General features: G+C 29.4%; 3 protein-coding genes across 5 annotated transcripts; 1 reads left to right on the top strand and 2 right to left on the bottom strand.

The window, feature by feature from the left end:
* Positions 1 to 813: 813 nt before the first annotated feature.
* Positions 814 to 2,073, bottom strand: LOC103832985 (40S ribosomal protein S20-1). The gene is made up of 4 exons (XM_009109095.3): positions 1,886 to 2,073; positions 1,577 to 1,703; positions 1,280 to 1,393; positions 814 to 1,123 (listed from the first exon to the last, which is right to left on the bottom strand). The coding sequence occupies exons 2-4, from the start codon at positions 1,689 to 1,691 to the stop codon at positions 981 to 983; spliced, it is 372 nt and encodes a 123-aa protein (XP_009107343.1). The 5' UTR covers positions 1,692 to 1,703; positions 1,886 to 2,073; the 3' UTR covers positions 814 to 980.
* Positions 2,074 to 5,721: 3,648 nt separating this feature from the next.
* Positions 5,722 to 8,376, top strand: LOC103832997 (T-complex protein 1 subunit alpha-like). Of its 3 annotated transcripts, XR_626082.3 has the most exons (9): positions 5,725 to 6,053; positions 6,250 to 6,314; positions 6,407 to 6,540; positions 6,803 to 6,855; positions 6,943 to 7,160; positions 7,241 to 7,323; positions 7,481 to 7,576; positions 7,796 to 7,861; positions 7,957 to 8,376. XR_626082.3 is itself a non-coding variant. In XM_033282790.1 (6 exons), the coding sequence occupies exons 3-6, from the start codon at positions 7,300 to 7,302 to the stop codon at positions 8,056 to 8,058; spliced, it is 288 nt and encodes a 95-aa protein (XP_033138681.1). In that variant the 5' UTR covers positions 6,551 to 6,855; positions 6,943 to 7,160; positions 7,241 to 7,299; the 3' UTR covers positions 8,059 to 8,376. The 3 variants fall into 3 exon arrangements, 2 of the variants coding, with proteins under 2 accessions (XP_009107352.2, XP_033138681.1); XM_033282790.1 differs by lacking the exons at positions 5,725 to 6,053; positions 6,250 to 6,314; positions 6,407 to 6,540 and having other exon boundaries at positions 6,551 to 6,855; XM_009109104.3 differs by lacking the exons at positions 6,407 to 6,540; positions 7,481 to 7,576; positions 7,796 to 7,861; positions 7,957 to 8,376 and having other exon boundaries at positions 5,722 to 6,053; positions 7,241 to 7,325.
* A 1,297-nt stretch (positions 8,377 to 9,673) lies between these two features.
* Positions 9,674 to 18,537, bottom strand: LOC103833026 (pectinesterase inhibitor 4). The gene has a single exon (XM_033282789.1). It carries the CDS (start codon positions 14,475 to 14,477, stop codon positions 13,863 to 13,865), a length of 615 nt encoding a protein of 204 aa, XP_033138680.1. The 5' UTR covers positions 14,478 to 18,537; the 3' UTR covers positions 9,674 to 13,862.
* Positions 18,538 to 24,411: the final 5,874 nt, after the last annotated feature.

Here is a 24,411-nt window from a genome sequence, read left to right as displayed (position 1 = left end):
TATTATCGTGTCAGCTGGAAGCCCATGCTTCTTCTGCTTGTGGCCAGGGCCGACACTGAACTGACGTCAAGATGAAGATCGTGAAGTTAAAAACTTTGCATCAAACAGTTTTGCAATATTTCCAACCTTTATAACTTGATGCATATAATATATATCAAAATACATTTGTTGTACACGCTTTTATTAGTTTTGCTTTTAAAAGAAGGATTTACAGTTATAAATGTTTTGTGCCAGTGAAGTAATGGTTGAAAAATCTCTATACATATGTCATTTTAAAATAACACTCAACTTCTATATATAGTCAATACATATGTACATGTTATATTCTAGACTAAATATTTTCTCTTTTAAAAATATAGAAAACAATTTTTTTAGTCTACAAGCAAATGTTGTACAACAAGTATGCATTATACAAAATAATATATATTTAAAATCCATACACAAAAAAATAAAAGTTGTTATAGGCCTCTTTCTGACACATGCACACTCCACTATGAATAAGAATTAAAAAAAACAGTATTGTCATCAAACTTTATCACAAATCCACATTTGTACATCTATAATTATGAGTTAGACAATTAGTTAATTTGATACAATACCAAAGCAAGAATAATCGAAAAACAACTATAGCACCGCATACTAATAAGTAAGACATAACAGATAACCAAATTCTTGAATCTTAAAATAAATTTCAACTCGAGCATTTAGTGAATATCAAATTAACTAATATCCCGCCCGTAGGGCGGGCCGACCCTAGTAGAAAATGAAGTAAGGTTAGAGATGCCACTTTAAATATGATAAACAAAGACGCAATGCTCAAGCAAAAAAATAAAACACCACTAGCAAATAACATGTCCAACAAAATTAAAACAAAAAGGGTAACATATTTAAGAAGTAAAGACGAAGTCTGAACTTTGTAGCAAAAAAAAGAGATAAACCGTCGCAATTCAAAGACAACTTGAAAATTAAAGTAGATGCATCTAAGAATCAGCAATGGTGACCTCAACCTCAACACCAGGCTCAATGGTGATGGAAGTGATCTGCTTCACCACATCTGGGGAGCTGAAGAGATCGATCACACGCTTGTGTACACGGAGCTCAAATCTGTCCCATGTGTTGGTTCCTACAAATACATAACACAAAGATCTTAGGTGTTTACGTTTCTCCTTTATTATCATATGAAACTACAAAAACATAACAAAATCTAATGACAATCTAGCTAACAACACTGCAGAATTTTCAAAAAAAAAGAAAAGAAAAGGGAGATTTGATTACTGACCTTCACCACAAGGAGCCTTTCTTGTGGTAATCTTAAGAACTTTGGTTGGCATCCTCACTGGTCCTTTAACTCTCAATCTCTTGTCTTTGGCTCCACGGACCAAGTCGGTGCACACTAAACACCAGAACCCAACAGATAGATAAGTAATGAATTCACCATTTTAGTAGGTTCAGTGCCTATATTAATGACTAAACCAAGTACCAGAAAGCTATATATTTACATATTGCAGATAAACCCTATAATAGATCTAACTGAAATAATCAATCTTCAAGGCTAAATCGAGAAAAAGAATCTCACCCTTCTCAAGGTTTTTGACGTTCTTGGAGGAGAGAGTGATTCTAATCTTGTGAATCTGCTCTTGAGGCTCCTCAAATCCTGTCTTTCCTTGCTTCATCGGTGGTGCGTACGCCATAGCTTTCTTTAGCTAAACATAATATACATCCAAAACAAAGCAAACGAAGCTTATTATATATCAACTCGAATCCCCTATAAAGAATAACCAAGAGGTCACAATCCATTTCTAGATAACAGTTTGAAAGAAAAAAATAATAAGAACACGTAGATAACATTGTAATAAGAGTATAAACCCTTGATGAAAAATATTACCAGAGAAGAAAGAAGACACGAGCCGCTGAGTTGATGAAGAAACTGGGCGACGAACCTTGAGGGAGAGAGATGATGTTAGGTTATAACTGAGAGACACCGAAACTAGGTTTTTATTTTGCTAATACCTAATGGGCTTTTAGGATTTTTACTTGAGCCTATATTAGAGAGCACGATTTAGCCCAATATAGATTCGTTGTGGTTTTTGTTATAAATAAAGACTGAAAAGTTAAACACACATAGAATATGTTGCTCGGAGTAGCCCAATATAGATTCGATTTAGCCCAATATAGGTTCGTACTTAGTAGCTTTCGTATCTCAGTCTCAGGTTTTACTTCAATTTTCAATCATGATAAATTTCATTATCCATTTGTGTCACTGAAATAAGGCCTGCAGGTTCGGATGGTTTGGTTTTCGAGTAGTTCGGTTTTGGTAAAATTTCACCGAATTGAACCGTAAAAATGTTCGGTTCGGTTTGGTTCTCGGGTAGTTCGGTTTCAAAATTATTTTACCAAATTTTTTTATTTTATGGTTAGTTTGGTTAAATTTTTGGTTTAAATTGAATAAATAAATAAAAATCGGTTATTTTGGTTCGGATTTTAGTTAATTCGGTTCAGTCATATCGGTTAGTTTGTTTTTTCGTTTCAGATTTCGGTTGATTTGATTCGGAATTTCAGGTAATATTGGTACTAATTGAAACTAAATTTATTTTTTTTAGAAAACGAACTAACCGATTACCAAACCATACCAAACCAAAAACCAAAATTTTAATTTTGTTACCGAAGCGAACCAAACTAACCAAAAACCTAACTTTTCGGTTTGGTTTGGTTCGGCAAGTTCAGTTTTGTTCTGATAGTTTGGTTTGGTTCGGCAAGTTCGGTCTGGTTAAAAATCCCAGCAAAATGTTCTTGTATGTTTGACAAATAATCTAGCATTTAATCAGGATGGGCTGTGTGGATGGAAGGTATGGTTTCAAATAGGAGTGATTGTATTAATAAAATTGGATGATAAACTTTCGCAAAAAAATAAAAATTGGATGATGAACCTTGGTAAAGTGGTTGGCCTCATGTATCATAGCTTAGGGGTGGACATTCGGATCTCCGTACGGATTTGATTCGCAGCTCTTCGGTTTTCAAAGTTAAAGATTTCAGTCTTATTCAGGTACTTACAAATTTTGGTTCAGGTTCGGTTTGGATCTTTGCATGTTCGATTCGGATTCGGATAATCCGTTTAAATTATTATTTAAAAAATTTTAATTTATATTCTCTATGTTTCATAATAAGTGTCATTTTAGATTTTTAATTTTATTTTAAAATAAGTGTCATTCTACTATTCCTATGTAAATTTGTACATTAAATCTACTTTTTACCCTTTTGAGTAACCAATATATTTTTATTTAAATCATTCTCATTAAATTCATAATACATTAAATAAAAATATATTAGTCTATTATACAATTTTCTTAATCTCCGTAAAAAATGTCAAATTGACATTTATAATGAAACAGATGGAGTATATACTTAAAATTTCTAAAATATAAAAATAATATAGAAAATATAGATTTAAATAATGTATACCAAAATGAATATATACTTTTACGTTAGTAAACATCAAACTTTGATTTTTAAGAAATTTAAACTTAAATTAATGAAAATCAGTAAAAATATATATAATTTTTAAATACAATAAAATAGCTTTTTTGAATAGTCTTTAAAATTTAGTTACCGACTATAGTCATATACTACGAGGAGTCAACACCAACAAATCATCATTAGATTCCACATGTGTCAAATGTTGCCAAGCTTCCTCCTTATTTTCATTTGTGTCAATGTAAGTCATGTTCTTTCCCTGGACGCAGCGTCATCGTCATCGACAAAAATAAAATAAAATAAAAAATAAAAATGTACATGTCAGCATATGTTTATCAATTTTGACAAGCTTCCTCCTTATTTGTTCAATTATTAATAATTGAGGCTAGCTACATGTCAACACATATTTAGAAGAAACTGATAAATACAGCGGCGATAAAAATACAGAAAATGTCAGTAGCGACAGACAGTCGCCGGCAGAAGCTGTATAACGACGCTTCACTTAGATTTCTTTTTGTTTTGTTTGTTAATTTTTTTGTCGCAAAAATAATAAGGCAACTTAGTTAGAGCATGACTAGATAGCGGTTGAGAATACAAATGCTTGAATTTACAGATGCTAGTGGTTCCAATTTCAAACGTTATTAGAGCTCCGATTGGCATTGAAATTGAAATGGCTTAGTGATTTTACTTGTTTTGCTTGTGTGGACGTTTGGTTAGTTAGTCTTATAAATTGGTTTGGTTTATATACCTCATTATTAGTGCTTTAAAAGGAGGCAGTAAGGCTTCAGAATGGTGATGTGGATTGTCTATGTGCTAGCCAAAGTGAACTTGGTAGAGTGAGCATCTGCTGTTAAGCTCTGCCAGTTAGTGTTATCTTGACTCATGTCGGATCTAGGTTTTTTTTGTTGAACGTCGTTGCTTAGACTTTCAAGGCAACCTTTGATGCAGTCTCTACTATCTGCTTAGATGAATGATTCTTTGTTTGTCTTACGAGATGAAATAACTTTCTTTTCCTGCATAAGCATTTGTTAAATCTTTTTCGTGTCTCTCCTTTTGACTCGTTTATGGCTTCAACTTTATTCGACTCTAAGTTATTATCGTTACTTTTACATTCTAATGCTAGCAAACATATGTGTTTGAGTACTAATTGTCTTTATTTCCATGTTTTTTTTTTTTTTTATGTGGACTAATCGTTTCAGATCTATCAATCTATTAAAGAAAATTGTAACTCGTGAACTTTCAATTCTTTAAATAAAATTACAATTTAGCAACAAAAAAATCAATTTATAATTATTTGCTGCTATTAGCTTAACCTTCAAATTAGTCAAGTCTCTTCTAGTAATCCCCGATGAAAATACAAGATGCATTGTTGTATTGATCTCCTACCGATGAAATAATTTAGTAGGATAGGCATTATCTCCCAAATGAGTGACAACTGAGAATTTATATTTCCCATACGGGTCTGGCTTAATGACCAATGACATGCGTAGTACTCCCAAATATATGACACTAGGTGATAATTTTGTTATTTATAAAATAAGAAGACATTAGATCTATTTAATGTGGACATCAATTTGGTTTTAGATTGAATTTTTTGGACTTTTCATTGGTCACAACTTATGTGTAGAGGTTTAGGATATATGAGTCATTATCAACTTATCGCAGCCATTATAGAAGAATGCTTAGGTTTTGTATTTAGGTTTTGAGTAAGAAAGATGGAAGACATGTCTTATATAGGTCTAAAAACCCTAATGCAAGTTACGTTGATCGCTTTCAAAAAATTAATGACATATATTTGTGTCTTGCTCAGCACAATCGATGTATATATTGCCATAAACCAAAGTTTTGAAATATATGCAAATCCCCTATCATCAATCAATCTTACCAATCACTCAATGTAGCAAAATCGATTTAAAAAACAGAGCTTAGTGTTTCTTTCGGTATAATAACAAACCAATTTTGAATTTTGGTTTAAAAGTGTTAACCATAATAATAGGGAAAGTTCTGATTTTGAAAACGATTTTTATTATACCGAATGAAAGCGTTAAACCATAACAGAGCTTAGTGTTAAAACCATAACCATAATAATATGGAAAGCTCGAGAATATAGTGTTTCTTTATTATATCGGAAAAAAATTTCATCATTAATATAATATATATATATATATATACATATATCTATTTAAATTTAAATATATATAAAGTAGAGTTTCTATTCTTCTTAGGCCATTCACGTCATCAGGAAAGTCGAGCAAGGAAACGGCGCCACGTGTCCATGTTCAGCGCTTCATTAAGTCTCCGCGTGATGGGCTTCAATCGTTTGACGTTATTAGGGTTTTGGACTTTGTCATTTTTCCAGGCCGACGAGCCTTCCGCCCTAATCTTCTCCTTTACGCCGTCTCATCTTCAGGGTTCATCCTCTCTCTACGATCTATCGCGACGTCTGATCTTCATCTTCATCACCTAAGCGGTTCCTGTTACGGATTCTTCATATTGAATCCCTTATTAATTCAATCAACACCGATATAGTCTTGAATGCAAGATGTTCTTCAGCTAGGCGGTTTGTCAGGGAATATAAAAAGGTAATCATTCTTCATCTTTGAAACCATCTTATCAATCTGTTCAAACAACAAAATAAATTTTTTTTTTTGAGAGAGGGTTAACTCCAGAGCTTTTCGTGTGGGTTGATATGCTCTTGATGAACACTTTAATCAAAAATTTTGGAGATGATTTCGTGTACGTTTGTTGATTGTGTTTCTATCTGTTCATGTTTTGCAGGATCCTTGATAGTCTCCGTTTTCCTTCTTCGCCTTCACCATCAATCATTGCAGCTCCTCTGGCCGGTTAGTTTTCTTCTTCTCCTAGTGGAGAAAAATATGATCTATTATTCATATATCTTTAGATTCTAATTCGATTAGATTACATTCTACGCTAGATTGAGAAACTCGAGTTGGTCTTATAGAGGAGCAGTTGGGGTTTCTTCAGTTGGTTCAAAGTATATGGCTGCTTCAATCTCAACAAGTCTCATTCTCACTGTTAGATCCTAGGCAGTATTAGTATGCAGCAGCGGTATTATCTCAGTTTCTAAGCTCTTTCTTATATGCAAAACGTGAACCTTTTTTCCTTTGATCTCTAATTGCTTCTCTGTCTCTTCAAAGAAAATCTTGATTTTTGTTTCTTTGCATTTTTCTGATAATCATTCTGAATCTTGATATAGATATATAGAGACTTGAAAGTCTTACGAGATATTTTAGAAGTGATCATAACACACTAGCTAACTGAAAAGCTATTTATTCATCGCTTTATCATACTTCTTGACTCATGTTCATAGTGTTATACTTCGGCTTGATCTGCAAAGAAGTAGCAAAGGTCGTTCCTGCTCAGGTTTGTTTATCTCCTTTACAAGATCTATAGTTCATGTGCTGGATACAATTGGTAGTATAAGGTATTCTCTTTATCTTTTCTTTCTAGACCTTGGCTGATCAAGAACTGACGGAGACCATGCAGAAGCTTCTCATTGTAATGCAAAGACTAGATGACAAGATTGGTCTAATGCTTGAATCAGACGGCGAGCTCTTCAACAAAAGGTTTCTCTTAAAAAGGGGCAAACTACGCAAGTATCTATGATACCTCTTCTTTGTGACTCATAGTTTTTGGGACAAAAGATACTTGATGAGACAAATCGAAAAGTACGGATACCTCTTCTCTGCTTTTTCTGAGCAACTTGTAGTATATCTCTCAAACTTCCTTCTCTCAAAATTGGTTTCAGGTATATCCGCTGACATATACACATCAAGAGTATCCAACTTCCTCAACTACACACCCTTCATGTATTTCCGCTCACAGGAGCAGGTACAAAGCTTTAGATCAAATTGTCAGAATAAGTAGTGAGGAAATGTGAATTTATGTGGTGTACATTTATAATGTTTTTCTGTAAGCATAACTGTGTAAGTTCTCTGTAGTGGCCGTCTCTGCCGCTTCAGTTAATTACTTATGTTGCGTTATATAGGTCAAAAAGCTTGGGAGAGTTCCATTGATAAACTGTGCTAAAACCAGCATGTCCTCCAAACTGATATCTGGTGACAGGGACTTCTTTGCCAATTTGGTATGCTTTCATTTCTCATTCCTTTGTTCGCAAAGCATTAGTGTTGTGAGTTGTGTTATTAATTCCTATGTTTACTCTCTATGTAGTCTGGGGGACTCTTTTCTACATACATCTCTTATAGAATTTCCTTCTAAATTGTGGGATCCGTTTATAATTTCTTGCAATTCTGGCTGATTACTCCATGTTTCTGAACTGTTATAATCATGTTTTTTCTTCAAGGTTGTGGATGCTGTTCTATCAGTGAAGATGACAAATCAGCGAGGGGAGATAAAGTACCCTATCAAGGTCTGTTTATTCTCTTCTGTCAAAGTTTAAAAATAGCATCTGAAGTCAGGATGATATTTTAATCGTTAAACATTTTCTGCTTACTTACCTTATAGGGGATCAATATTCTGAAAGCTCATGGACAAAGTGCGCGAGACAGCTATTTGTTGAAAGGATATGCGCTCAATACTGGCAGCGCTGCCCAGGGATGCCATTAAGAGTGTCTCCAGCCAAGATTGCTTGCCTTGACTTCAATCTTCAGAAGACAAAAATGCAGCTGGGTGTCCAAGTTGTTGTTAACGATCCACGAGAACTTGAAAAAATCCGTCAAAAGTATTTTTTTTTTACTGTTTTCCTTCATCTGCAATTGGTTTGTTAAGCTCTGGCTCAAACTTGATGTAATCTTTTATACAAATAAGTATGGATAGAGGTGTAATAGTAGAAATTCTGAAGCTCAAAGCCTCTGTTTTTGTATAAATGTGTAATATTCATATTCTCTGAACTAAGTTGAAGCTGGCCTTGGACTGCTTTGATTTCTTGAGTATCTTTTGTGTGCTTCTCAGTTTCTGCTTCACAATCTTGACATCAGAAGAAGTGTGTGCAAAGACTATATGTAGAAAACATTTGCTCAAAACATAAGAGAGAGAGAGAGAAACTTAATGTTAACTGTTAAATCTAGGGAAAACGGCATGTCTAATATGACTAACGTCATGATTGTTTCTGGTTTTTGTTTTAGTTTTTGGTTTTTGTTTTCTCAAAAACCATTTTTTCTCCAATCAAGTTTTAGATTTTAGTTTTAGTTTTTGTAAAAACCATTTGATTTCCCAATCAAGTTTTTTAACAAATAGATTCCCTAAAATTTAGGAAAACTAGTTTTTCAAAGTTTTAAACAATTTATGAATAAAAACCAAAAACCAACTTTTGTGGGTTTTTAAAGGAAAAAACGAATTTGTTTCTTTTTGTACATAAAATATCATTTAAATAATAATGTAAAATAATTATTTGTATTTTATATCTGTAAAATAATTTAGGTATTTATATATAGTATAAGTAATTGCAAAGAATTAGTTATCTATTTATATAAATAAAATTATTGAATAATTATAACAATTATTAGACACATTCAAAATAACTAAAATTATAAAAAATAGAAAATGTTTTAGTAACTAAAAATATTATAGTAATTTAAGAAAAATAGCAATTCAAGATTAAAAAAATAAAAGTAATTTATAAAGAAAATTTATACATAGTTTCAACATTTTAATATTTTAATTTTGCATAATTTATAGATATTTGTATTTTTTGTTCTAATATAATACTTAAAATAAAATAATTTTAAAACATTTTAATGTATTTTTATTTTTAATTAAAAATCACTGTTTTTGATAGATTTTTTTTGTAATTTCTATATATGTTATTGCTATTTTTTGCTTAAAGAATGTCCCAATCATCTTTTAAAAAACTAAAAATACTGCAAAATTAAAAACCAAAACCAAAAGCTAGAAACCAAAATCAAAAACTGAAAACCAAAACAAAAACTTAAAAATCAAAAACCAAAATCTAAAAACTAAAACCAAAATCTAAAAACCAAAAACTAAAACTAAAAACTAGTTCAAACAATCAGCACCTAAATATTACCATAACTTAGATATATCAACATGTAAATAAATTTTGAATTTCTTAAAAATTCAGATATCATACATTTTGTTTAAAATTTTGTTATATTTTTACATATTAAAGTTTTGATATTTCTTGATTAAAATGGATTGTTTAAAACTTTATAGTTAAAACTACTATTGAATGATAAAAAGATTTTGATAAATACTATTTTGAATATTTTGACATGCTTAAGGAAATGTATTGAAAATGCTCTTTTAAGTTATTTTTAATTTATTTTTATTATTTTGACATATATAGTTTTAGCGTTTTATGATTTTTTTTCTTTTTGTTAGTTTTTTCCGATAATTTATTATATTTTTTATTTGATTTTGAAATTACTTTTTTTTTAATAAAAGTAACATTTAAGAAAACAACAAGGATATCAATTTGACACTTTTATTGGTAATTTTTATTATTTATTAGTATAAATGATATGTTATTATTTATTACAAATGATGGGCTATTTTTTTTGTCTATGTAGAGTAGACATTCTTAGAACCTTTAAATCAATTCTATTTTATATATTAGGTAGGTCTGCGCTATGTGCGGGATGTTGATTGTCGTGTCATGTATGCAATCATATTATTGTATATTTTCATAAAATTAAACTTGGTAACCATATAAAAAAGAATTATTTTTAAATTTAATTTTCATTTATGTTGGTCGGAGTTTGAGAAGACATGAAAAAATAATATTTAATTGGATTTTTTTTTCTTTTTTGTTCTTACGAATTTTTTGGTATTTTTTTTTTTAAAAATAGTTAACTCCTGTGTTACAGCCTTTTGTTTTTCTTTTTCAAGTTGCAATCGAAGGTATGCCATGTGGATTTTTTTCCTTTCCCAAATTGTAATAGAATCTATGGTTTGTTTCATTTGAAATTTGATTTATTGTTTGCAATTAATTAATGTTTCTTTTTCAGCAGCTATCATCAAAACTGCGAAAACCACATATATTTGTCATCTTCCGGTAACTGAATAGCTCAAAAAGTGTGAATTTTTACATTGTAAATCTGAGTCCTCAGGTGGAGATTGAGGTGTTTGATTCTCAAATGATACAGAAAATAGAGAATGTGATTTTAGGAGCTCCTATATGGTGGATATGCTTTGTTATTCTTTTCTCCTTTTTGCTATTTTACTTAGTCTTTTTGAGCTGAAAGAAAACCAAAAATACGAAATGTGATTTTAGATTATGTTACTTCAAGAATAAGTAGCAAAAAAATTTAAGAACAAAAAAAGAAAGAAAAATCTATTTAAGATATTATTTTAAACTCCGACCAACATAAATAAAAAAATAAATTTTACAAATAATTCTTTTTTTTTATATGTGGTTACCAAGTTCAATTTTACGAAAAAACCTACAATAATATAGTTACATAGATCACACGACAAAATTATGAAAATCTACAATAATATAATTGTGTACTTTAAATACATTTACATTTTATATTATCTGGGTCAAATATATTAATTAAATAACTAATATTACATAAATAATTTTATAATAATTATACATTTTAACTCAAACAAATTTTAATAATAATCTACTGTAAAAACTAAATTTAGTAAAAACATGAGATAATCTACTTAAGTATATAAAATTAAAGGAAAAAATATGTGAATTTAATTTACAAGTTTGTTTCTTCTAACAAAAATGAAAAAAAAGAATCTCACGGGTTTTTTTATGGTCATCCAACTCTAAAAAATCATAAGAAATGATGTAATGCCACATCCAATTCTTAATATATGATTAAAACATATATTATTTAATAAAAGAAAATCATCTTAAACCTTTTAATAAAAAAAATCATATTTTGAAAAATAACAAGTAATATTTATTTTGAAAAATTATAACTAAATTTTCAGATAACATGGTTCAGTTAATCTTCAAATACAATAATAACATGTACAAAATTTATATTTTTAAATAATAATAATTCATATTAAATATTTACTCTAACTACTTAAATTATTTGTTAATTTTCATCCCACCCGTAGGCCGGCCCTAGTATATATATATATTACATTGAAGATTATTATCATCATAAAGCAAAGTTTGTTTCCCAAGAGTCTGGTACACCATTTCATGGAACGACCCTCTTTGGAGCAGCTTCTCTAACTCTTGCTTACTCAAAACGATTTTATTCTCATAACACTCACGTTCTTATTGTCATCACCATCAGTGTTGCTGGTTCTTTCACCAGTATGATCGGCTACACCTTCTCTTAGTAATCTTGCGTCTTCTTCCACCTCAGGATCCGCAAACATTACTTTCTTGGTCTTACATTGAAGATTATCATCATCAGAAAGCAAAGTTTGTTTCTCAAGAGTCTGGTAGACCATTTCATGGAATGACCATCCTTGGGGCAGCTTCTCTAACTCTTGCTTACTCACAACGATCTTCATTCTCATAACACTCACGTTCTTATTGTCATCACTATCAGTGTTTCTGGTTCTTTCACCAGTGTGATCGGCTACATACACCTTCTCTTAGCTAGTAATCTTGGGTTTCTTTTACCTCAGGATCCACAAACATTACTTTCTTGGTCTTTTTTTTTTTTCGTTGTTGTAGGAACAAGATAGTAGAGATGACCAGAGATAAGCTTAACATCAGGAAGAAGATGACAAGCACTGTTGTTGTCCAAGAGAGTGTGGCCAGAGAACTGCGTAAGGATGTGATGCATTGTGAACACCTTTTCATAACCCTCCACTTCGATACAACTTTTCAAAATTTTGAAAACTCAAAAACCTACGTGAAACATAAGAGTATCGACGATGTAAAACGTTTGTTATAGCTTTTAATCAAAATAAGAAACAAAATTGTAAGGTGCTCTATTAAAGAAACACGTCAACATAAGTTCTTCTAAATGAACGTGAGAGTGCCACGTGGCGAAGGTAGTGTGAATACATTAAAGCCAATGCATGCCTTTTAATATATAAGAGATTATCATAAATTTGTCTCTGTTTTGAAAATTTACAAAGACATTGAGCCCTAAAATATATTTGAGATAGATTACATCTCTCTGACAAAACCTATCAAATAGACAGAATTACTTGGTACATATCAAGTGATGTCGGCTCAACTGAGCTAAGTTCGGCGTAAAGTTAAGCTGACTTAGGAGAGAAAATGAAAGATGACATGTATAATAGGGAGACACCTAGAACCGAGAAAGACATTCAAAAATTTACATAAAATTTCGACACAAGAGGTAGGTTTTACATTGTTATTTGTGTTGCTGAAATATTCATCTTTTAAAGAAACTCGATCAATCACCTTGTCGTCTCATTATTTTATTTTTTAACGCTGAATTTTATTATTAAGCCTTTTAGGCAAAGAGTTCTTAACAATGCATGGGAACTATCAAAATAAATGTAGAAAATGGATACAATAGTAGGGATCCAAAGTAACAACACACATCTATTTTGCGTATGGATGACTAAATACTTTTCATATAAAAGCTCTATATTTCTTCTAGAACAGTTGAATCTCAAGAGAGATAATATTCGTATTAATCCAAAAATACCACGCTTCAGACTGAATTGAGAACGATTGCCACTCTCGTTCCATTCATAATGCCTTTCGAAGTAACCATAGTTTGCAGCAAGAACTTCATCACCATCAAATAAAGAACCATCAACGATTAAAGCCGGTAAAACCTGTCGCCACCATCCAGAGTAGATCTGTCAATTATCTTTTCTAAATTGTTCAATTGAACCAAAAATTTTGTCTTACCAAATCCATTGGAAAAAACATACAAAAAACAATAATTTTTTTTTCTTGCGAGATTTAAAATAAATTGGTAATCAAACAACCAAAGTGACCGGAAGTAACGCAAATCAAAGAAAAAGAAATAAAACTAATCAAACAATCCGGTGTCGGAACTATAGAAACCTATGGCCATTAGTTTAAAACTATTAAAATATCTCTCTTTTTCTCTTGATGGCTAGAGTTTTTGTTCGAATCGTCTCTTTATCTATTCAATAAATGTCTTTCAAATAATTCACCATCAAATATCTTCGTACTTCCGGTACGTGCTGAATTTTAAGAAACAAAAAATAAATTTGATGAAAATTAAATGGAGCATGTGCAGATACGATCTGAAATTCTGGACACAGCAAAAATGTGCTATTTTGGAAGGGGTTTTAACTGCTCGTCCACCCCGTACATATTCTTGATAAGTTCTTAGGTAATAGTAAAAACACGATATCTTTATAATATAATTTGTCTTAATCAAATTAACTCTAACATTGTTACAATATTATGTGGTAAACACACATCAGTTTTGACGTGTAGAAAAGAAAAACATGCACAAGGTGGTCGCGCGTAATAATTCATTAACAATAATTTTATTTTATATAATCGTTCGCTAGTAACTTAGATTTGTAATAAGCGCCAAAGTATTACTAGTCGTCGTTGCAAGTTCCTCAACAACCTTCGTTACCTTCTTCTTAGTTTCTTTATTCACTTTTATCTCTTCGAACCCGTCCGTACAAGTCCCTTCGTCCGTCAATGCCGCGCTCACCCATGTCCTGACGTTCGTCATATGCTCAGGCACAGAGTCACCATCTCGTAGAGTCTTCATCTCTGTGATCGCTTGCTTCAGCTCAACAATTGTGTCCCTCATCTCCTCAAGGCAGTCCCTGAGGATAAGCTTCTCCGGTAACATTTTATTCTTTCGTCCGGCTGCGGATTTCTGAGACTTTTTGAGAAGCTTAGAGATGACGGAAGCTGCTTCTTTTGCGGAATTCACGTTGAGCTTGAGCGCTGTGGTGCATAGCTTTATCGGGTCGGATTTGATGGTAGATGAGTATGAGGATAAGGACTTGTAGCATTTGTCAGGGTATGTTGTCGAATTGCATGCTGTCTTCACGAACATTTTGTGGTTTTTGGAGTAGGATGGTGAAGTGTCTGCTGTTATTTGTGTGTTTGCTGATGCGAGGAAAACGAAGACGAGCGTTAGAGAGTACAAAAACTGCGACATTTTGATAACTACTGCTTCCTTTTGTGTTTAGGGTTCGTCTTTCGGGTGTGAACAAATGTATAGGGAAGAATTCTGAAACTATGTTGTATCTCATGGGTAATATATATACAACACACATGTACATTTTCTTTCAAAATGAAGGAAGTAATATATCTCTTTTTTTTTATTAACGAGAATATGGTTAATTATCTTATCTCGATCTGTCATGTTTGGTGTCTTTATGAAACAGAAAAATCTTATTATGTATGTGTATATGTATACGTAACTTTTTTTTAAAGTGACAAGAAATCGTATAATATATCATGGTCAACTTCATTATGAATTAGATATATAATATAAATAATGTATGTAAGCAATAAAGATGATACCGTTGTGATTATGTTTTTCCTTGATATGGTTAATTAGTATGTACTCAGCCGGGTAATTAATATGATTAAGGCTCGACTGTTGTTCACATTTGTATATGCATTTTAAGATCTAACTTTATTATATCCATATTGATTGATACTAATTAACTACACCGTTCTGAGTCTGCTAGGACAAATTAACGATAACTCCATCCCATTTTCAGCTATTTTTTAATTAAGCTATACATAGATGACAATATCGTACAAAATGGTTATTTCACCATTTTTATTATGCTATAATTCTACAAACTAGTCGAATCATATTTTAGTCATATGGCCGTTTTAAACTATATGTTGGTCATATGCCAATTTCTAATTAAAGGTAATTTGATGTGTTAAAATTTTGATAAAGCATCAGCTAAATGCATATATTACACTTTTGGGTTCAATCGAGACTTTGTTAGTATACTTTAATTTTACACATTAACTAAACAACCATACTTTAAAGTTACTTTGAGCAACTATATATCTACCCTTTTTTTTACAATAGACTCTAAACTAAGTAACTGAACCAACCTGTTTTCAAAGCCAAAACCTGAGGTGTAGAATTGACATATAAAATAGTTGAAGGTGTAGAATCGACATATAAAATAGCTGAAAGAAAACTTCTTGCTCTTAATTCAAGCTTGTCTGCAATTGTATTTTGTGCCTTTTATAGTGTATCTACCATTGTGGTTGTTTTATTTGTTTTTGGGAAATTGCACCCTATAGCCATAAAAAAATGGGTTTTAGTAATTAAAACTCCCAACTAAAGATTTATCGTAAATCAAACCCTTAACTATTTATGTTGTATTTAAACCCCCCCCCCCCAACTTTGATTCCGTTAGCACGCGGAACCCTCCGTTTACGGTGTCGTGATTTATAGACAGAAACCGTTAATCCATAACGCTGCGTTTCATTTAAGAGATAAAACAACAAGTCTTTCTCCCCCAAAGAAGACTATCTTAGTGCCATCATCATCATCTGATCCATCGCTCTCCACATAATCATCACCGTAAAAATCAAACTCCTCACCATCATCCTGTTCTTCCTCTTCTTCTCCAACTTCTCCAAGGAGTACATCCTCAAGATATGGGTCATCTTCTCTAACCACATACAGATTCAAAGATTCTACCTCTACTGAACCTCTAATCATCTCTTCAACGTCACTATCACCATACAATTCCTTACGATTCTCGCCAACTACTCCATTTTGGAAGTAAGAAAACATACTCATATTTTCTGAAAACCCTGCATCCAACACCATCTTTTTTAACATCGCTATACTCGACACTTCATAATCAAGTCGAAGACTTCTTGTCTGGCCTCCATTATACGATCCATCACCCCCCACCCCCAATATCCTCTGATGTGTGCTCGGAAAAAACTTGTCATGTAATCAATTAAAAGTTTACATCAACCATAATTCTACAAGATTCAAAATTTCAATAGAAAATACAAAACTCTATTACCTTAACATCTTGCAAGCCCCGACTCTGCTTTTGTTCCCAGATCAGCTCAGACACTCTTTTCTGAAGTCACAAACACATAAAAATCATGTCTGAGCAAGAGATTCTCAAAGGTACAAAATTAGGATTCGTCGAAATTGGGGTTTCTGAACTGTTTTCTTCGATCAATGAATATCTTGATTCGGAATTGAGATGTCTCGCCGTTTTAAACAAACGTCGTGTGGTTTGCGAGAAGACTTCTTGTTTTATCTCTTAAATGAAACGCAGCGTTCTGGGTTAACGGTTTATGTCTATAAATCACGACACCGTAAACGGAGGGTTACACGTGCTAACGGAATCGAAGTTGGGGGGTTAAAATACAACATAAATAGTTGGGGGTTTGATGTACAATAAACCTTTAGTTGAGGGTTTTAATTACTAAAAACCCTAAAAAAACACAAACCCATTATCTAACCAAAAATACTCTCTCTCATTATTTCTCTTCCTATCTCTCTCTAACTTTTTACTAAAAATCGAATTACTTTTTTTTTGGTTATTTGGCAAATAAGCCCTTGTTTTATTTGTGAAGAAGATATTATTATTTGCAATAATGCATATCGTGAAAAGAGAATAAATAATACTGGAGCATTATTACAACAAGTTTGTGCCGATATTTAAGCCTAAGTAAATGCAAGGTACGCACGTCGCACGTGACGTGAGGAACATGGATTAGATCTCCTCTTTCGGAGGAATAACTCGATCCTCTAAGTATTCAATGACTTACATTATGTTTAAATTGGTCTGTCATGCATTTCCTGTACGAAATTTTTCTATTCGTTGACATTTTGCAAACAAGTAGTTTTATTATTAACACTATAACTAGATTTTGACCCGCGCTTAGAAAGCGCGGGTTTATTTTTGAAATTAAATACATTTTTCTTATATAAGAGATAATGTATAGGTTTGAGTACATTTACCCGAGTACACTGAACCGTACTAAACTGAAAAAAAACTCAAAATTAAGCTGAATTTCATAAATAATCGAGCATAGAAAAAATATAAACCAAAGTAAGGACCAAATGAATACTTAAAATTTTAAAATACAAATTATATACCTATTAAACATAACTAAACCATTAAAAGTTTATACTATTAATAGAATTATATGCGGTAATGATCACATTTGAATAATCTATCATATATTCATATGAATTTATTGTTAGAGCAATTATATAATAGATTATGAGAAAATAATAAATGAATTCATTTAAATTATGTAAAGTATTTATATAGTTAGAGAAATATAAGTTAAGACCAAATAAATAGTTAAGTCTAATGAAATGGTCCAACAACCTTGTTTAAGTAGATTTTTTAGGAGTGATTCCCTTTTAATAGTATAGATAAGGCTGCCATATTATAATATCAATCTTTGATAATTTTAATTAAGACTGAATTTCAAGATCGATGTTTCTAGTTTGAAAAGAAAAGAAAAATCTAATAAATTTGGAATATGAAAAAAAATAGCTGATATGTATATGCATTTTCTAATTTGTTTGGAATCTAACACTCTTACACGATCAGGTGAAACTATGCAAGGGAATGCATATGTACTAATCAACTTATACCCAATACAATTTTAGCTCGGTTTGTATGAAGTCTGAAACGGATACACAAAGTGAAACGTTTTATCATCTTAGAGGTCTGGTCTTAAATATGGTTCCCAAATCATTTGCAATGCGATCCGAATCAAGAAATAGTTTAAAAAAAAAGGAAAATGTCCAAATACAGACTCTCATTTTTGACGGATGACGCGGGTCCATTGAACATGAATGGAGTGTTTCCTAATGTTCTATGTTAATTGTGAATGCATTGCGTTTATTTACTTAGAACATCTCCAAAAGATACTCTATAACTTCAAATATAAAGTTTTTGCTTTTCAAAAAGAAACTTCAATATTTCAAATTTAAAGTTTCATATTTTTATTTCTATTTTGGTCATTACAATTACACATTACATTTATGATTCATAAATATTTTCTTGTTTATTGTTTAATCCTTATAAAAATTACATCTCATAAATATATTAAGTTTTGTTTATAAAATTTAAGTTAACACATAAATCTAAATAAAACTTTAAAATAAGATTTAAAATATTTAAAACTAGATTTAGATAACAAAAATATACAAAAGAAACTTAACAAAAAAGCTTTTAAAAAATTACATGAAGACATAACTATTACACAAATTTAAATATTACAACAACACTAATAGTCAGGTAAGTTTGATCCGGAACCGTCAAAATTTCTAAATATTGTCCAATTTTTTTTGTGTAACTGAAGATGGTTGTTGTTGATGATGTTCATATTGAATATATTCATGAGTATTAATATCATCGATAAAAGTTAGTCTTTTAGCAATAATTTATGTTTCTCTTTTACTTTCTTGTTCTAATCTAATGTATTTACAAATATTAATATCACCCGATTTCAACAATTTGTATCTTTAATCTACAAATTAAAATGAGGAGAGCCATTTTTTACTTTGGAATGCATAAGTATATCATATATGTATTACGAAAATCACTTTATGGAATAATATGGTATTTTCATTGAAGTTTAATATTAATTAAGTTATTTTGTTTAAAATTTTATTTTTAAATATAATATTTTATTAATTAATATTGCTGTAATATGTTTATATATCTGCTAGTATTTACAAAAGTTTTGTGAATTCAAATTAGTTATGACAAATATAAGGACCATATTATAAAATACAAATAGTTTTGAAGTTGAGTTTCAAGTTTTGCTTTTGGAGAAGAACACCTTTAAACTTCAAATATAGAGTTTTGGAAACTTCAAAATAGAGTTCTTTTTTTGGAGAGCATCTCCAAAAAGACTCTCTATTATAGAGTTTTGCAAATTCTATATTTGAAGTTTCAAGGTGTTTTTCTCCGAAAGCAAAACTTCAAATTTAACTTTAAAATTATTTATAATTTATACTATGCTTCTTATATTTGTTATAATTAATATAAATCCATAAAACTTCTGTAGATAACTAACACATATATAAAATATTATAGTAAAATTAATTAATAAAATATTACACTAAAATAAAAAATTAGAAATAGAAATACATAATTAAATATTAAACTACAATAAAAATACCACATTATTACATAAGATTATTTTATTAATGCTCCATTTTCGGTTATACAAAATTTATTTGGAAAAATTTTAGAAGTTATGAAGAAAATTTACTAGACTATTAGTGTTGATGTAATATTTAAATTTGTGTAATAGTTATGTATTCATGTATATATCTTCTTAAAAAAAATATTAAGTTTCTTTTGTATATTCTTGTTGTCTAATTCTACTTTTAAAATATTATAAATCTTATTTTGTTTAAAAAAAAAACTTTGATATGTAAAATTTTAATTTAGAAAAATAAATTTGAAATATTTAAAGTATACAAAAGTTTTAAAGATTAAAATTATGGATAAGAAAATACTTAAAAATCATAAATATGATGTATAATTAATTATAAGGACCAGGATGAAAATAAAAAGATGAAATTTCACTATTTAAAACTCTAAATTTAAAGTTTTAAAGTTCCTTTTTGGAAAGTAAAAAATTCTATATTTGAAGTTATATAGTTTATTTTGGAGATGATCTTAGTAGAAAGTGAACAACTATCTACTTCGTCTATTTTTTTCTCATATATTATCATTTTCAGCGTATTAAAGTATGCGTTTCAAAATATTGGAGTGATTGAGTATATGACAAAGTTTTGCTTCACATTTAAATGCTTTGTTCTTTTAGTGATTTTCTTTTTGAACAACACAATTAACTGTCAAAACCAATTGACAAGGTAGCAAAATTATGGACCGTCCCAGCGATATTCACATGATAACCTAAGAACATTTTATTAGTACGGCTTCCAAGATTATATCGAAAAGGAATATATTCATATCTTAGAGAGTATTGTCGAAAAGAAAAAGAAAATCATATTTGAAGAGTATTGAAAAAACGTACAGCGAAAATGGAATATATGAGAACTGAGAATAGAATATTAACATCGGCTGCTGGGCTGAGATTGTTAAATCTTATGTTCATCTCTATATTATCCGATTAGTACGATATTGTCCACTTTAGATTTAATTAGTAAGTTCACATAAATTTACTTTTGGTTTTCTTCCCAAAAGGCTTCGTATTACTAGAGTTAGACATATATTAAATACTCTTTATCTAATTTTTCAATGTGGGACTTAGTTTGTTATCTCACATTCTCCCTCTTAAACTAAAGATCATATTCATCTCGTGTTCCACAACTGACTTCCAAAATTTTTTAACTTTATTTCTGCCACAAACCTCTCATTCCTAATTCATAGGATACCATCCATCTCTCGAAGAGTATATTGGTCTTTTACAGATTTCTCGTTAACCTACTCTGATACCAATTGTTGGGATAGTTAAATTTCATGTCCAACTCTATATTATCTGATTAGTACGATATTATCTACTTTGAATCTAATTGGTAAGCTTGCATGAATTTACTTTTAGTTTCTTTCCCAAAATATTTCGTACTATTAGAGTTAGATATTTTTTTTATATATTAAATCTATTTATCTAATTTTTCAACGTGAGATTTAGTTTGTTATCTCACATCATAACAACATGACCATGAGTCTCGTACAAAGTCGTTTATTATTCTTTGATAACAACAATTGTTGTCGTGTAAGATTAATTTATATTGCTTCGCGTAGGCACCGGCCGACGAATAAATAAAAAATCATTAATATATATATTACTTTCTTATGTGTTTAAATTGTGAAGGGATGAGACGTAAATATTGGATAAATATTATAATTAGTAGAGCCATCTAATATATTAAATAGAAATCATGACTTCTTTTCATGTGTAATTTTTTAAATTTGGACCATTCTTAGAAAATATCATATTTTACATAAGTTCATTATTATATCTTTTAATATCTTTATCTTTTTATTTGAAATACAAATGAATATATTTAAAATGTTCAAGCAAAATCTTTTTAAAATCTTCTTAGAATTTTTTTAAATTTACTTTCGAAAATTAGTTAGTTTTAATTTTAATTATCATAAAATATAATTAGAAATTAAAATTGAATATAGCTTTGGTTTATAAACGAAAATTTAAATAAAATGAAATTAATTAATTTCAAAAATACATTTACTAATAATTTTTAGAGATTTTGTTAGAAATAAATATTTATTTCTATTTTAACTTTTTAAAATTTGTTTTCTAAAAAAATAAAAATCATGATTTTTTTATGAGTGATATTTTTAATTGGGCCATTATTTAAATTTTCTATTAAATATATATCACTAATGCTAATATATATAATATTTTTAACTACTTTAATCATAATATCTTTTATATCTTTATAATTTTTTTAAAAAAAAAATTAAAATTCTAACAAATCTCTTGAAAAAGATTATAATAAGATCTTAATTTTCATAAATTGAATATAAATATTTTCAACTAATTTTGTAATTAGTAATGAAATGTTACTAAAAGAATAAAATTATATCCTATTTTATCAATTTTATAATAATATCTATCATTTTAAAATAAAAACGTTATATTGAACAAAATATGTTTAAATTATTTTAAATTGATAAGTTAACATATTTTATTTTAATAAATATAAAATATTTATGCTAAAAATATAATATGTTGGTAGAACGAGTTAATATTTGTAAACTATATAATACATGAATACAAATTTAACTTATCTTAAACTTTTTAATATACAGTAATTTATATATAAAATTAATAAACATTAAAAAATTACTAAAAAAATCTAGCGATTTGAATTATGGATCATGATTATAATAAATTAAATACAAAATTGTTTTCATATGTGTTGTTTCATGCATTAAAAAATTAGTTTAGTAATCAAACGCAAATTCAATAGGACAAATATATAATAAGCAACATATATATGTGATGATTTTAATTTACAGCATGAAAACTATAAAATTATTATATTTGGCATAATTATACAAACATTTAAATATGTGAGTAACATTAAAAATATATAATAATTATGTACAACAAATATCTACATATAGAAATGTGAAAATATATACCCGCACAGTTGTGCGGGTGGAAATCTAGTCTTTAATTAAGAGTACATTGTAATTAAGAGAATTTTTAAGGCTAATCCAAAACACTTTCGTATTTCTTTTTGTAAGAAACCATATTTTATAGGAATACCACCTAAAATAATTGATGATTTGTTTTGTCAAAATTTCTTGTTAGAAAAAAAATCATAAGACTTCAGCAGCGAAACCAACGCATAACTAATTTAGTCTCTGATTTTCAAAACGTATTTTTCTTTGCTTTGTGATATAGATGACTATGTTAACAAAGAAATTGCCACAAATACCACATTTATAGTATTTTTTTTATGTTTACACTAACTATCTTTAATGAACAGTAAAAGATATTTATATCTCTAATGTTAACTAATCTAAACTTAGAACTTAGAGTTAAAGAGTGAGATAGGATTTTTGGAAAGTGAATTTTATGATTCTAATAATATATAAATAAATATTTATTTAAAAAAAAAAATAGTTTCAATCATAATTTTCAAAAAGATATTTTGAAAAAAAAATTCAAAAAAAGTTTTTATAAAAAAATTATAATTTCAAAAAAAGTATAATTTCAAAACATTAATTTTTTTTATTTAAATAATTATTTATTAAATATATAGAGAACAAGGGTATAAAAGTCTTTTGCCACTTAATGAATAAAGTATTTTTGAAAATATACCTTTAATGGTGGTAAAGATTAATAATAGTACCATGAAAATGGTAAACATGAAATTTACCCATGTTAAAACGAGAAAATCTCGTTTATCCAAATATGTCATATTAAAATCCATCTCGCTAACTCCGTACCTACCTTATTCAGTTTAGATTTAGAGGAAATTTTATGTTTATCACTTTCATGGTACCACTTTTCATCTTTACTACTGCTAAATGAATATTTTCAAAAATACAATCTTCATTAAGTGGCAAAAGACTCTTATACCCTTGTTATCTATATATATAATAAATCATTAAATAAAAAGTAAAAAAAAATTGAAATTTGAACTTTTTTATAATTTTTTTTTAGTTTTTTAAAAATTTCTTTTTGAAAATCAAAAATTATGTTTTTTTTTTTTATATTTTTAAGTATTTATTTATATATTTATTAGAATCCTAAATTTCACATTCCAAAAACCCTACTTCACCCCTTAACTCTAGACTCTAAGCCTATATTAGTTAACCCTATGGATAAGGGTGTCAAAATGGATATACCAACCCAAACCAACCCATATCCAAATGGTTTTAAGCTTATATGGGTTATGGTTTTAACCAATCCATTTGACAAATGGATTGGGTCAATCCATAACTCATTAAAGTTAATGATTTAATGGTTATAATGGTTAACCCATGAGCAATAATTTTATAACTTAAATAGTTACTAAGTAAAAATATTACTTTGGGCCTGAAAACAAAAAGAATACTTAGACTTTTGATAAATACAATTATATGATTTTTCGGTTAAAAACAATTTTATTATTTTAGCAGAGAAGATAATTTTGTGATTTTAGTGCGAAAACTACTTTTAACATTTTTGCGGGAAAACAAGATTTTCCTTTTTAGTGAAAATATAATTTTATGGTTATGGCAAGAAAACACAGTATTACGGTTTTGGCCGGAAAATACAACATTGGGGTTTTGGTGGGAAAACATGATTTTGCGGTTTTGGCGAGAAAATTCAATTTTGCGGTTTTGCCAAGAAAACATAGTATTACGGTTTTGGCCGGAAAATATAATATTGCAGTTTTGACGGGAAAACACGATTTTGCGCTTTTGACGGGAAAAAACGATTTTGTGATTTTGACAGGAAATTTCAATTTTGTGATTTTGGCGGGAAATTTAAATTTTGCGGTCTTGGCGGGAAAACTCAATTTTACGATTTTGGCAGTAAATTCAATTTTACGGTTTTCACGAGAAAACAAGATTTTGCAGTTTTGGCGGAAAAAATCAATGTTACGGTTTTGGCGGGAA

Source organism: Brassica rapa, chromosome A10 (genome assembly GCF_000309985.2).
Source record: "Brassica rapa cultivar Chiifu-401-42 chromosome A10, CAAS_Brap_v3.01, whole genome shotgun sequence".
In the NCBI taxonomy this organism is placed as follows: domain Eukaryota; kingdom Viridiplantae; phylum Streptophyta; class Magnoliopsida; order Brassicales; family Brassicaceae; genus Brassica; species Brassica rapa.
Note: the sequence above shows the minus strand (reverse complement) of the source record. Positions and strands in the feature narration are given on the sequence as shown.

What these genes read in the sequence shown, in the direction of transcription:
- LOC103832997 (XM_009109104.3), top strand. Translation starts at nt 6,007, where the DNA reads ATGCAAGATGTTCTTCAGCTAGGCGGTTTGTCAGGGAATATAAAAAG. An exon ending in TTGTCAGGGAATATAAAAAG is followed by an intron (nt 6,054 to 6,249) that starts GTAATCATTCTT and finishes CATGTTTTGCAG; the next exon opens with GATCCTTGATAGTCTCCGTT. An exon ending in CAAAGGTCGTTCCTGCTCAG is followed by an intron (nt 6,856 to 6,942) that starts GTTTGTTTATCT and finishes TTTTCTTTCTAG; the next exon opens with ACCTTGGCTGATCAAGAACT.
- LOC103833026 (XM_033282789.1), bottom strand. Translation starts at nt 14,477, where the DNA reads ATGTCGCAGTTTTTGTACTCTCTAACGCTCGTCTTCGTTTTCCTCGCA.
- LOC103832985 (XM_009109095.3), bottom strand. Translation starts at nt 1,691, where the DNA reads ATGGCGTACGCACCACCGATGAAGCAAGGAAAGACAGGATTTGAGGAG. An exon ending in CGTCAAAAACCTTGAGAAGG is followed by an intron (nt 1,394 to 1,576) that starts GTGAGATTCTTT and finishes TCTGGTGTTTAG; the next exon opens with TGTGCACCGACTTGGTCCGT. An exon ending in AAAGGCTCCTTGTGGTGAAG is followed by an intron (nt 1,124 to 1,279) that starts GTCAGTAATCAA and finishes ATGTATTTGTAG; the next exon opens with GAACCAACACATGGGACAGA.